The sequence below is a fragment of the Mastomys coucha genome, unplaced genomic scaffold (genome assembly GCF_008632895.1).
Source record: "Mastomys coucha isolate ucsf_1 unplaced genomic scaffold, UCSF_Mcou_1 pScaffold21, whole genome shotgun sequence".
Taxonomy (NCBI): Eukaryota; Metazoa; Chordata; class Mammalia; order Rodentia; family Muridae; genus Mastomys; species Mastomys coucha.
In genome coordinates, this window is record NW_022196904.1 from 160737929 (window position 1) to 160750182 (window position 12254).

At 42.3% G+C, this 12254-nt stretch overlaps 1 protein-coding gene across 1 annotated transcript in view; it reads left to right on the forward strand.

Moving 5' to 3' along the window:
* Pdcd1lg2 (programmed cell death 1 ligand 2) overlaps positions 1 to 12254 on the forward strand; it is a 52054-nt gene that overhangs the window by 3527 nt on the left and 36273 nt on the right. Inside the window, exon 2 of the mRNA XM_031390059.1 lies at positions 8706 to 8773. Coding sequence (XP_031245919.1) covers positions 8719 to 8773 — 55 coding nt within the window. The 5' untranslated portion in view covers positions 8706 to 8718. The remainder of the gene's footprint in view (positions 1 to 8705; positions 8774 to 12254) is intronic.

Genomic DNA, 12254 nt, shown 5'->3' on the forward strand with positions numbered 1-12254 from the left:
GCAATAATAATATTATTAATAACTGTACTAAAGAGAAAGTTGAATACAAACCATTGAAAATAAGACAGATAAGGCTTACACTATGTGTGCAAATATGTGCATCTTATGTGAACCCAGGGAAGGGTTCTCAAAGGAAGTGGCCCTGTCAGTGATATAAACCACAGACACTTCACTAGATGAACCCTTAAGTGGGTTGGTGAAATTAATGGGCAGATGTAAAGTTATGCAATTTCTAAACCTAAGATTGTCTGTCACCTCAGAAGTGATAATGACAGTAAATGTGAGGATAACTTGTCATTTACAATGTATCATCCAAGTACACACAAGCACTTCTGTTCACTTCTTAAGTTTGACCAAGACATGAAGATGTTGGTGTGTTAGTGAACCTGATGACTTCTGGTATCCGCCTAATCACCATACACTTAAGATAAAAAAGGACACACAACACAAATAGATGGTAGGTCACTGACTTATAAAACACACATGAATTTTAGAAAAAAGACTAAAAAGATGAACTGGTAATCTGAACACTTCTCTTGTCTGTGTATCACAGTGTTCATGCAGCCGAAGGGGTGGATTCTCGGAAATTATGAGTTTATTAACTTTGGCTGTACATTCACCCCATACATCCTCTAAACTCTCCATCATTCCATATATCTCCCAGACTCTCCATAATTCCATACATCCTCCAGTCTTCCATCACTCCATACATTCCCTCAGACTCTCCATCATTCTAGACATCCCCCAGACTCTCCATCATTCTAGACATCCCCCAGACTCTCCATCATTCTAGACATCCCCCCAGACTCTCCATCATTCTAGACATCCCCCCAGACTCTCCATCATTCTAGACATCCCAGATTCTCCATCATTTCATATATCCAGACTCTCCAGATCCTGCTTGCCTAGCTAGAAATCAGTCTGTTCTTCCTTCTCTTCACTGTCCTTGACTTTTGCTTCCCTAATTATAAGGGCTCTAAGGACATATTCATTCAGAGAAAAAGATGGTTCTCACAAAGAACTCCAAAGACAAAGGACATATTTGCATTGAATAGAGTTTTGAGACAAGTTTATGAAGGAGGAGCTTAAGATACCCGTGCTGACAAGCTTGTCAGCATTGAAAAGGGATCACTTTCCACCAATGGAAACTCTTGCTTCAAAGTGGGCCTTTAAGTAGGTCCTAGAATACTGATTGTCTACTTTGTGACTAGCTCATCTCATTGTGGCCTTCCTTAACTTGTAGAAAATCCTTTCTCAAGTTTCTGTTTATCTAAAAGAAAAAGGGTCCAACAGGGAGCCAGACTCCTGGGTAGATAATCATGCATGCCATTTATTATCTATTTAACAAACTTCTGAGAGCTTTTAAAAGCTTTGGTCCTAGTGGAGAAGACTAAAGTATAATAACTTTACATACCAGTAATGAGCTGTATGCGGTCGTTAGGGGTGACTAGGATGCACTCAAGATACAGGAAGCCACATAAGGCAACTGTGAAAGGTTTGTATTCAATGTAGAATTTAAGGCCTTTTAACAAGACATATTTGATGCCATACCAATCTTTAAAAACTTATAGACTGAGGTAAAGTTAAAAAATGTTTTTACAAAGTAAAATGAGATTAGATTTTCACGACCACCATGAGGTCCTGTTCGTGGAAAGGGTATGGGGAATTATGAGACTGAGAGGCCAGAGAGGCCAGGACAGGAAAAGCATAGAAGGCTGTCCTAAGAAAAACTTGACTTGAAAACAATAGCACTTGTGTTCTAAAAGAGTCACCGTGGCTTCTGTATTGGGAATCAAATGTCAGATAATGAGAGTAGGTAGGGTCTTGGAATCCTATTATTAGAAAGGTGCAGAAATCACCACAGGAGATGATCATGTCCCGAATGATACAACATCTCTAGGGTGGTGAGAAGTGATTAGGTTTTGAATATCTGTGAAGAGAGAGCCTATAGGATTAGCTGACGAATCAGACACAGGGTGGGAGAAGAAAAGAGTGAAGAATGATTCCAGGACTGATGCTCTCTGCCTCAACAAGGCTGGTATAGAGGGAGCCACAAAGGGGAAGCCAGTGGTGAGGAAGATGCACTAGGGTAGACGGAGAAGCAATGAGAATTGGAATTAAGGTGATGCAAATGGACAGCAGAAAGGACAAGGACCATGTAAGATGTATGGTGGATGCAGAAGCAAGAGGGAGAGAGGGAGGAAAGTATGGGATGACTCCTAATATTCTGGCATGAGGTGGCATTATTATTATTATTATTATTATTATTATTATTATTATTATCATTATCATTATTATTATTATTGGTATGATAGGAAATAAAGCACAATTTTTTTTTGTTTTTGTTTTTGTTTTTTTGGTTTTTCGAGCCAGGGTTTCTCTGAATAGCTCTGGCTGTCCTGGAACTCACTCTGTAGACCAGGCTGGCCTCGAACTCAGAAATCCGCCTGCCTCTGCCTCCCAAGTGCTGGGATTAAGGGCGTGCGCCCCCACGACCCGGCAGCACGAAGCTTTTCTAAGCTATCTGACGTGTTAGAGGCTGCTACTTTGTAACCTCCTATTTTAACTGCTTATGTGTCTTAGAGTGTGCACTCTTACCCATTGCACAGACTCGTAGGACAGGCATCCACAGGCTGGAAAGTACCTTTAGAACAGAGTCTGCTCTTGGCGTTCTAAGAAGGCAGTGCTCCAGGAAAGTCCCCTTGGGTGGCAAAAGAAGAAAGGGAAGCTGGGCCAGTGGCGAGTGGCTCAGGAGTCTATTCGTCCTAGAACTCTGGCTCTTATCATCCCGTCACGGTCCAAACATGAGAACGCTGGCAAATGCCAAGCCTGCTCCTGCGTGTGGAGAGGAGAACTTTTCAAGTTATGAGTTTCTTATAGAAGACTTCTGTTGGGTTCAGCTCAGGTACGCCGTGAGTAGTACACCATGACTAGTCTCTGCGTGATGTGGCCCTTCCTGAGATAAAGGCATGGATGCGATGCACTTCGGACGCACACATCCCCGGAGGTGCTGTCTCTTTTCTCTTTCCCTTTGTGACACATGTTTTAAGATTTATTTTTATTATTTTTAAATAGTTTGTGTGTGTGTGTGTCACACACACACATGAACCTAGGCACCTACAGAAGAGGCCAGAGGATCTCAGGATCTGGATCCTCAGGAGCTGGAACTTTAGGCAGTTTTGAGATAGAACCACCTAATGTAGGTAGTGGGAATTGAATTCAGATCCTCTGCAAGATCAGCACACACTCTTAACCACTGTGCTTGTCTCTCTAGCTTCCCTTGTGCCACATTCCATGGGCACATTCTTACCTCTAAGTCCCTCTTGAATCCACCTATGTCTTGTGTGCACTTGTGAAGGTGTTGATGGTCCTCACACTACTAAATCGAATTCTCAGGACTATCCACAGTCACTCTTCCCTACAGCTCTGTGTCCTTAAAATATTGGTTTCATTATTATTCATTAACAGTGAGGTCGACAGATCAGAGATGGCCACCACTCTGGGTAACAAGCAAGGCCCTTGCCTGTTACCCAACCCACAAAGAAGCCACTACTTAGTAAGGGGTCGGGGCAGTAATACACTCAAACCTGCCTTCTTAATGGATTGGTAGGGCATTTATGCGAAGGGGACAGGAGACATTGTTTATTGATGGTGAGAGAGATTTTAGGATCCCTTTGCAGGCAGATGTGCACTATGACTCTTTAGTTAGGCATCCCCTTTCTTATCCAAGACAGTTAGGTTCTGCAATGGACATTTTGACCTTTTGTTGACAAGACGTCTTGACCATATGATCTGGCTTCTTCTATGACTGTCCATGCTAGAAGCGCCAGTTTCAAACCTACCTCAAGTGGATTCTGAAGACATCTGAACACAACCTAAGTACTTTGTTACTGTTAACTCCTGGTGTGCTGAGCTTTCGTTCATTCTGCCGTTGGGAAGATAGTCTGATATAATTATAAAGGAGAAGAGAGATATGTGGGCAGGTAGGTGTCTGTATTACTATTTCACCAGAAGAAAAAAGTGAGACAGGGAAAGCAACTCATTTGGGACGAGTTAATACAATTTCTGCTGGCTTTCAGCAAGGATTGGTTGCTAGTTTTATAGTGTCTTCTCAGGGGGAGTAAGACCACTGGATAGTGAGCAATTATGTCAAGGTCTCCATCAAAGCAGCCAGAGAGCACAAAAGCTCTGAGTTGCCTTGATTTGCATTTAAACAAGGTATTCCTCCTGGCCCTTCTATGCCACCTCTTGGGACTGGCTAATTTGGGGAAGGTGATCCATTCAGGGGCAGCAAGCTTTCCATATACCAAAGGTCAGAACACCCAGATCAAAATCTAAAGGTAACTGTAAGGTAACTGGAAGGTGTAAGTTAATGGTGTGATCATCTGGGCTTTTGCCCTTCTCCTACCTCCTCTTTGCCGGTGCCCTCTCCTCATAATGGTCCAGACATGTCAGTACTTCAAGTCTGTTGTTTCACACTTTGCTCTTCCCATCTCTCATACCTGATGTCATGCAGGCTGTGGCCTACGCTCGCTACAGTTGCACAGGTCTTATCTCTGCCTCCAGCTTTGTACTGTCTGCCTTTCCACATCCTGAGGAACTTCTCTCAGAACTCTAGCAGGCACCTCAGATCTGATGGATATTTCTAGTCCTCTAGTGTCCTAATGACTCCATCCCTAAGCCCAGGACTTCTTCTGTGTGTGTTTTTAACTACCTGTACTGTCAGCAATGTTCTATAGATTTGTTTGTTTGTTTTTGTTTTTCAAAGTATAGCTCTAAGAAAATGAGCTATTTTGTAACAGATCGGGCTTTATTGCTCACACACTTCTCTGGGTTCTCTCCTCAACCTTGTCTGAAATATCCAATGTGGCTGACATCCCGAAACTCAATTAAGTGGAGACTGAAGATCCCAGAAATGTAAGAGAGAATCTCTTCCTTCAAAAGAAACAAGCAAACAGATGTGAGCTGGCGGATGGTGAGGCAAGTGCCACCAACAGTCAGTGAGCAGTCTGCAAGCATCACCTTCTGATTTCACTTGGTGACTCTGTTTAGCTTTGTAAGATGTGAAGTGGTTGGACAAACTTTGGAAGACCGGCTCTCCCTTTCCCAACACTGAATCCATAACAACTGGCAACAAAGTCCTCGGCTTGCCTCTCGCCTCTGCAGCTCTGGCTGGCAGGAAAGAGAAAGAACTTCCTATTAGTGAGCCAAGAAGCTGGATTTGGTGAGACCTGCAGTAAAATCCAAGGTCACCCATTGTGTCCTGCAGGCTGCGGCATGTCCTTTAATCAGAATGCCTTTTCAGAGTGCCTTTTTTGTTGTTGTTGTTCAAATTATTTTAATTATTAGAATGTGTAACTATTAGAATGTAAAGCTTTTAAATATGCAAATAAAAAATTTAAAAACCTTGGTATGGTGAGATAGCCTCGTGAGTATACATGCTTATTGAGCAAGCCTGGTGACCTAAGATGCATTCCTAAACCTCACATAAAGACGAAAGGAGAGAACCAACTTCACAAAGCTAGCTTCCGGATGCATACCATGGCTCATGCTCCCACACATGGTTTTATCACCAAGAATAATGTTTTATTTTTTTTTTAACGTTTTAGAATCTGAAAAAAAAAAATGAAAAGAAAGTAGAAAGACTTCTTTCAGAGTTTGAAAGCCTTAACATTGTTGAGATGATTATATTCCTCTTGAATGGAGGTGCGGAGTCAGGGTAATTCCTACCAACGCATGCCAGCTCCTTTTGTGCAGAATAGACAAGTCTATCCTAAAATTCATACAGAAACTCAAGAGAGAAAAATTCAAGGGAAAGGAGGAGGAAGGGCCAGAGGGAGGGGGAGAGAGGACTTGAGAGAAGAAACAAAGCTGTAAGGCGTCGCTTCCTGATATCAGACTTTCCACAAAGCTACAGTAAATGGCACTGTGTGATGGGGGCCGAGAACAGACATAGACCTGAACAACATGGATGCAAAGTCCAGGAATACATCCCGAGTTTATCATCCAGATGCTGAGACAATTCTACAGGGAAAGGATAGTTTAGTTTTTTAAAATAAATTTTATTGGAATATGTGTAAAAGAACCTTGATCATACACAAAAATGAACTCAAAACAGATTAGAGACCTAGATATGAACAGAACAGATTTAGTTCTTAGGAGAAAATGTTAGCAAGTGATAAATAAATTTGGCTTGTTATACAACACAGTAACTTCCCGTTATGAAAGGGATGTTACTATGTCCAATAAAGTATTGATATGTGCTGCATATCAGGTACATCTTGACCTCATGCTCAGTGCAAGAAGCAAGCCACAAAAGGTCAAAGGCTACTCAAGGTCATTTATATGAAATGTCAACACAAGCAGTTGACCAGAATAGAAAACGGATGAACAACTAACTGCCAGGATTCTGGGAGAAGGGAGGGGAAATGGGAATCTTTCTAAGTGGTGTGGTTCCTCCCTTTAGTGGTGATTAGAATTTGCCAAATTAAATAGTGGTGTTGATTACCCCACTCTATGCATATACTAAACAGTCCACCGAATTAGTACTGTGCTAAGAGTTTGCATTAAGTTTATATGGCCTCCTTTTGTGTGTTAACATCATTTTTTTTTTTTTTTTTGAGACAGGGTTTCTCTGTGTAGCCCTGGCTGTCCTGGAACTCACTCTGTAGACCAGGCTGGCCTCGAACTCAGAAATCCTCCTGCCTCTGCCTCCCAAGTGCTGGGATTAAAGGCGTGCGCCACCACCGCCCGGCATTAACATCATTTTAATAAAGCTACTGAACATTTAAAAATAAGTTTAATGAACACATTTTGAAAACCCTCACCCGATCACTTCCCACTTCCTCCACTGGCCCAGCACCCTAATGCAAATATTCACAGTGTCCTCCTAAGTGCCAACTCATCCTTCCACAAGCAGTCCACTCTCTAACCAAAGCAGCATCCTCTTCTAAAAATGCAAATGAAGTCCCTGAGGTTCCAGAGAGAAGCCCTCCACCGGCTTACTGGCTCTGCTTTCCCAGGACTGAGGTGTGCAGCTTATGCTGGCTAATAGAGCCTCAAGTCCTTTCAAGGCAGAAGAGCTGACAGCCGTGTGCCTTCCCATTTGTAACATGGAGGTAAACATTTTCAGCATACAGACTTTACTAAGCATCTTCAAACGTGAGTACTCTGTGGATGCAGAAAACCTGAGGTCAGAAGTGAAACAGGAGATGGAAGGAACCACACTGAGCTAGAGCAGGGCCTGTCACACCTCCTGTCCCTGGCAGACCTGAAAGCTCTCAGAAAACACAGACACTGTCCCCTACCCACCCAATCAGAATGGCTCTTGTCAAGGAGACATCAAAACAGCAGATACTGTAATTAACCCCTGCACACTGCTAATGGGAATGTAAATTAGTACAGCCACTATGGAAATCAGCATGGACATCCCTTAAAAAACTAAAACTGGTACTACCATATGATCCAGTTGTTCCCCTCCTCAGAATATACCCAACGGAATCTAAGTTAGCTTCCAAAATACTCATATATCCATGTTTATTTCTGTACCATTCATAGTAACCAAGTTATCATGGATAAATGAACAACAATGTATATATATGAAACATTTATTATATATAACATAATTATATATCTATAAATAAATATAATAGTATTCAGCCATAAAGATGAATTCAATGTCCTTTGTAGAATTGCTAATGAGGAAGGGGACAATGAGGAGATAGGAATCTTTCTAAGTGTACTTAAAGTACACTTAGTGGGGAGTGACAGATATAGTAAATGGGAGTAAACATAATCAAAGTATATTATAAATATATATAAAGAGTTACGATGAAATCCATTGTTTTATACAATTAATAGCTAATAAAAGTTTTTATAACATGGAGGTAAACTTTTTCAGCATACAGACTTTGCTAAGCTTCTTTGAGGTATATCTTAGAATAAGTAATAAAAATTACCTCTATTTAATGTGTTCAAAATAATAAAAAGTGGGCCAGCCACAATGACACTTGCCTGTAATCCTAGTACTTGGAAAGTGGAAGCAGGATCAGGAGTTCAAAGTCAGCCTACGCTACATAGATAGAGGCTGGCCTAGACAATACCAGACCGTTTCAACCCCCCTCCAAAACAATGTAATTTAAAACATAATAATTAGAAAACTCGTTAAGAGACAAACCACACAACAGGCACGTTGGGTGGCAGCACAACAGCTTGGTGTTTTCTGCTCAGTCAATTAATACATATTGATATGCCAGCTCTGATTCCTGAGCCCTGTTCTCCAGGATCGCCCTCCGCAAGTTCCAGTCCAGCTACAGATGATGGCTAGGTAAACAGGGCTGATGTTCAAGAATTTAATACGGACTGAACTTTAGAAAGTGACATGGGAGGCCCACAAGGATACGGATGATCGCCATTGTGGGTGACTGATGATGTCCACCCTGCTCTCCAGAAAAGGCCATATGAGAAGCAAGAAGAGCAGCTCATTTGAATTCAGAAAGAGTACCGTCTTCCTCCTTGCTGTGCATAAGGTCTTCTCCAGAAAAGGAACCCGCTGCTTCTCTTCTTGTCTTTGCTCCTCCCTTGTCACTTGCATCTCCCACAAGATTTGATTCTGAGTCATTACCATGCTCTTGGGATGAGTTAAACTATCAGACACTAAGAAACAGCACGGACAGAGCCCTGAGACTCTCAATTGTCTGTTTCAGATTGAGACAGACCATGTTGTTCCTGCTGCCGATATTGAACCTGAGCTTGCAACTTCATCATATAGCAGGTAAGAAAGGATGGGGGTGGGGGTGGGGAGTGGGGGGGTGTCCTGGAATTGATGAGCGGGTGGTATCCCCTAGCCAAAGCAGGAAATGAGCGTCTGTGAGTGTTCTTTGAGAGGGAGTGTGGTTACTGGATATTTCAAATAGCAGAGAAGAATGCTTTCCAGGGTTGGTGGTCCTCATAGAAGCAGAAACTGGGAATATGGATCCATCTCTCTCACCACCCAATGCTTGCAATAAAACACATGTATCTGAACGGACCTAAGAGGGCAGTTCCCTTTGATGTAAGGTGTCAAGCAGCTACCTGTTTGCACTCTAATCGGGGACAGGGACCGAGGCAAACCTAGAGCGCTTCGTTACTCATGTTGAGTTCTTTTAACAAGCAATGGCAGCAGCCACCAGTCATTTGTTCCATAATGTGGACTGAACCGGAAACTCGGAGATAATAAAGCCCCAATGAAAACTCAGTCTGAAGGCTATGCCTTTGAACTTGATGATGGGACATCTAGGGGAGGATGTGGTTTAGAAGGGAGAAAGTTGTTTCAGAATTGATTGTTTCCCTGGGGAAGGCGTTTCAGATCACTGGTGTGCGCCATCAGGGCTGCAGTACCAAGAGAACATTAGGAGGTTTTAAAAAAAGCAACAGTTGTGGGGCTAAGGGCCCGGGATGCTCCATAGCAGAAGTGCGAAGCTTTCCTTGAGAGGAATTACGGGAAAGGGGTCCTTTGGTATTGGGTAGCCTTTTGGTAAGCGGCTGTCTCCTCCGATCTCATCCTGTCCAGGGGGGTCTGTCCACGCTTCTCTTCCACGCTGCTTCTCTCCCCGTGGGCTGCTTAGGAAAACAAGGAGCTAGAGAAACAGGGATGGCAAGTTTTTGTTTTGTTTTGTTGTTTTAGTATTTTGGTTTTGGTTTTGGTTGTGCCCCGCGGGGCACCTCCCCCCAACCCCCACCTACTCATGGATTTCTCTGTAGAGGAAGGACTGTTTCTTTTAAGAAAAGCAGCACTTGAGGCGATTGCAGTCTCTATGAGCTCTGAGGTATACGTTAAGGGAGCAGGGAGGATGTAGGAAGTAAGGTATGCCTCCATTCACAAGAGGGCTTATACGTGGGGAACAATGTGCAAGGCAGTTTATGCGTCTCATCCAGTCTTCACAACACTCATTTGGCAAGTAGAGAGGCTGAGACACCGGAAGGTTTTTTAATGTGCCATAGATGACACAGTTACTAGGTAGCAGATGAAAGATTTGCACTCCTTTGATGTTCTTTCTGCCCTTCCCCCACCCCCGTTATAGTGCTAACAGTACTAGATAAAGGTAGACAATAAATTGTAAATTGTCTAACCGGGGGTGGGATTTTTATATAAGTTTTAAAATGGAGATATGTTTTAATGCGTATTCTAAGCATTGCACAAACCAAAACATATGTGTACTGAGTTATGTCAATGAATTAATAAAGAGAAAACCCAAACAGCACATTTTGCTCGCTCCGTAAATTTGGAATTCCTTTCTGCTCTTTCTTTGTAGAAATTTTTAATTAAAATGAGTGTTAAATTAGAATGCCTTCTTGTGTGTTTCAACTTTGTGTTATGTATCTTTCTCATTAAGGTATTTTGACTTCTTAGAAAGTTACTGGTGGGGGCACCTAGAAAACAAAGCTGGGGAAGGGTGATTCTTATTCAATGGCGATGGAAAAGGAGAAGGCCTGGGATAGGGATAAAAAAGAAAACTACAGGATCCTTGTTTATTTATTTGTCTAGGCTTTTACATAGGAATCGCACATTGAGGTATTATTTCCAAAATACAAAATATAATTTTAAGAATATAGGAGAGTTTTAAAAAGGTCCTGAGAGTAGCTGGGCTATGATACTCATTGTCGGAGAGAATACCCTGGTTATCACCATACCCAGAATGAGGACGCCACTTCCTTAATTGCTTTGTGTGTAGCCCTTGACCTGCATTCATCCCCGAACAAAACAGTTCCTATACACCAGTTATATGAATATGATTCCTCATTACCCTCTATGCATACATTTCTAGTTTTAAATTAAAAAACTAATGCTTAGCAGATCATTTAGTCATTACAGATGAATAGTGACATTCTTAATGCTCTAAAATAGAGAAATCATGGTCTATGGCAAGGATGAATTATTATAAACATGGAAGTAAATTCATCACGAACAAACTGCTGCATCTGTTAAAAAAGCCCAGAAAGATGACACACAGCACAATGTCTTTTTCTTAAGTCTGTTGCTCGAGCATCCTTCAATAATAAGAGAAAGCTGAAACAAGCAAGAAATCAAATCAAGAAGCACAGGATTCAGTATCAGTTACCTCGGGAAGCAGTAGAGGTGTCATTTGTCACGGTCAAGTTCTTGGATGAGGGGTGGGCTCCTGGATGCTCATTTTACTTACAGGAATTGTTTAATAACTCTCCTATAAATCACCCTGCTGTAAAATATGCCATGGACACTGAAAACCACACAAACAGATGCAAGCTTGACATGACCGAACACTGTTGGAAATACCCCCAGAGTGTTTACCCGCCCCCCAGGAGCTCATCCTCTACAGCCCAAGCAGGCTCCTCCTCAAAGCCCTACTCTTGCCCTTATTGGTACCATCCTGATCTTCATAAAAATGATTGGCTACCAATTATTAAAACAAATCTTTTTTTTGGCTTTTTGACACAGGGTTTCTCTGTATATCCCTGGCTGTCCTGGAACTCACTGTGTAGACCAGGCTGGCCTCGAACTCAGAAATCCACCTGCCTCTGCCTCCCAAGTGCTGGGACTAAAGGCGTGAGCCACCACCGCCCGGCTTAAAACAAATCTCTTAACAGTATGCATTCTTTGTAGATTTGAAGCCAGCAAATGGAAGCAACCCCAACTTTTAAGCAACTATATATTTCACTAAACATGTTATAGTTTATTTACGTAGTTGATGGGCATTGCAGTTATTTCAGTGTCTGGGGTTAAGTGAACCCCTGCAAGACTGTAGAAAGCCTGACTTGTTCTGATTTCATGATCCATTAATTATCAACTCTTTCCTTCTTATATTCTGTAGATATACTTTGTGTTTTATAAAAAACATAAAGAAGGCAGGGATATGTTTGGTGGAGGTGCCACGATGAGTATAGTACAGAATAGAGTTTATTTAGGGTGTGGGGAGGGGAGTTGAGGAGGTAATAAAGACAGAGAAAGGCAGAGAGAAAGATTGAAAGAGAAAGGGGGAAAGGGGGAGGAAGAAGAGGAGGAAAAGGAAGAGGAGGAGGAGTGGAGTAGAGGCCAGCCATGAACGTGTGGAGGGGGGGAGGGGAATGGGGAGAGAAGGGACTGAAAGGGAAGAGAGGAAGGGAGTAAGAAGAGCAAGAGAGACATCTGGGTTGTTTCCAGGTTCTGGCTATTATAAATAAGGCTGCTATGAACCCAGATGTCCCTCAACAGAGGAGTGGATACAGAAATTGTGGTACATCTACACAATGGAGTACTA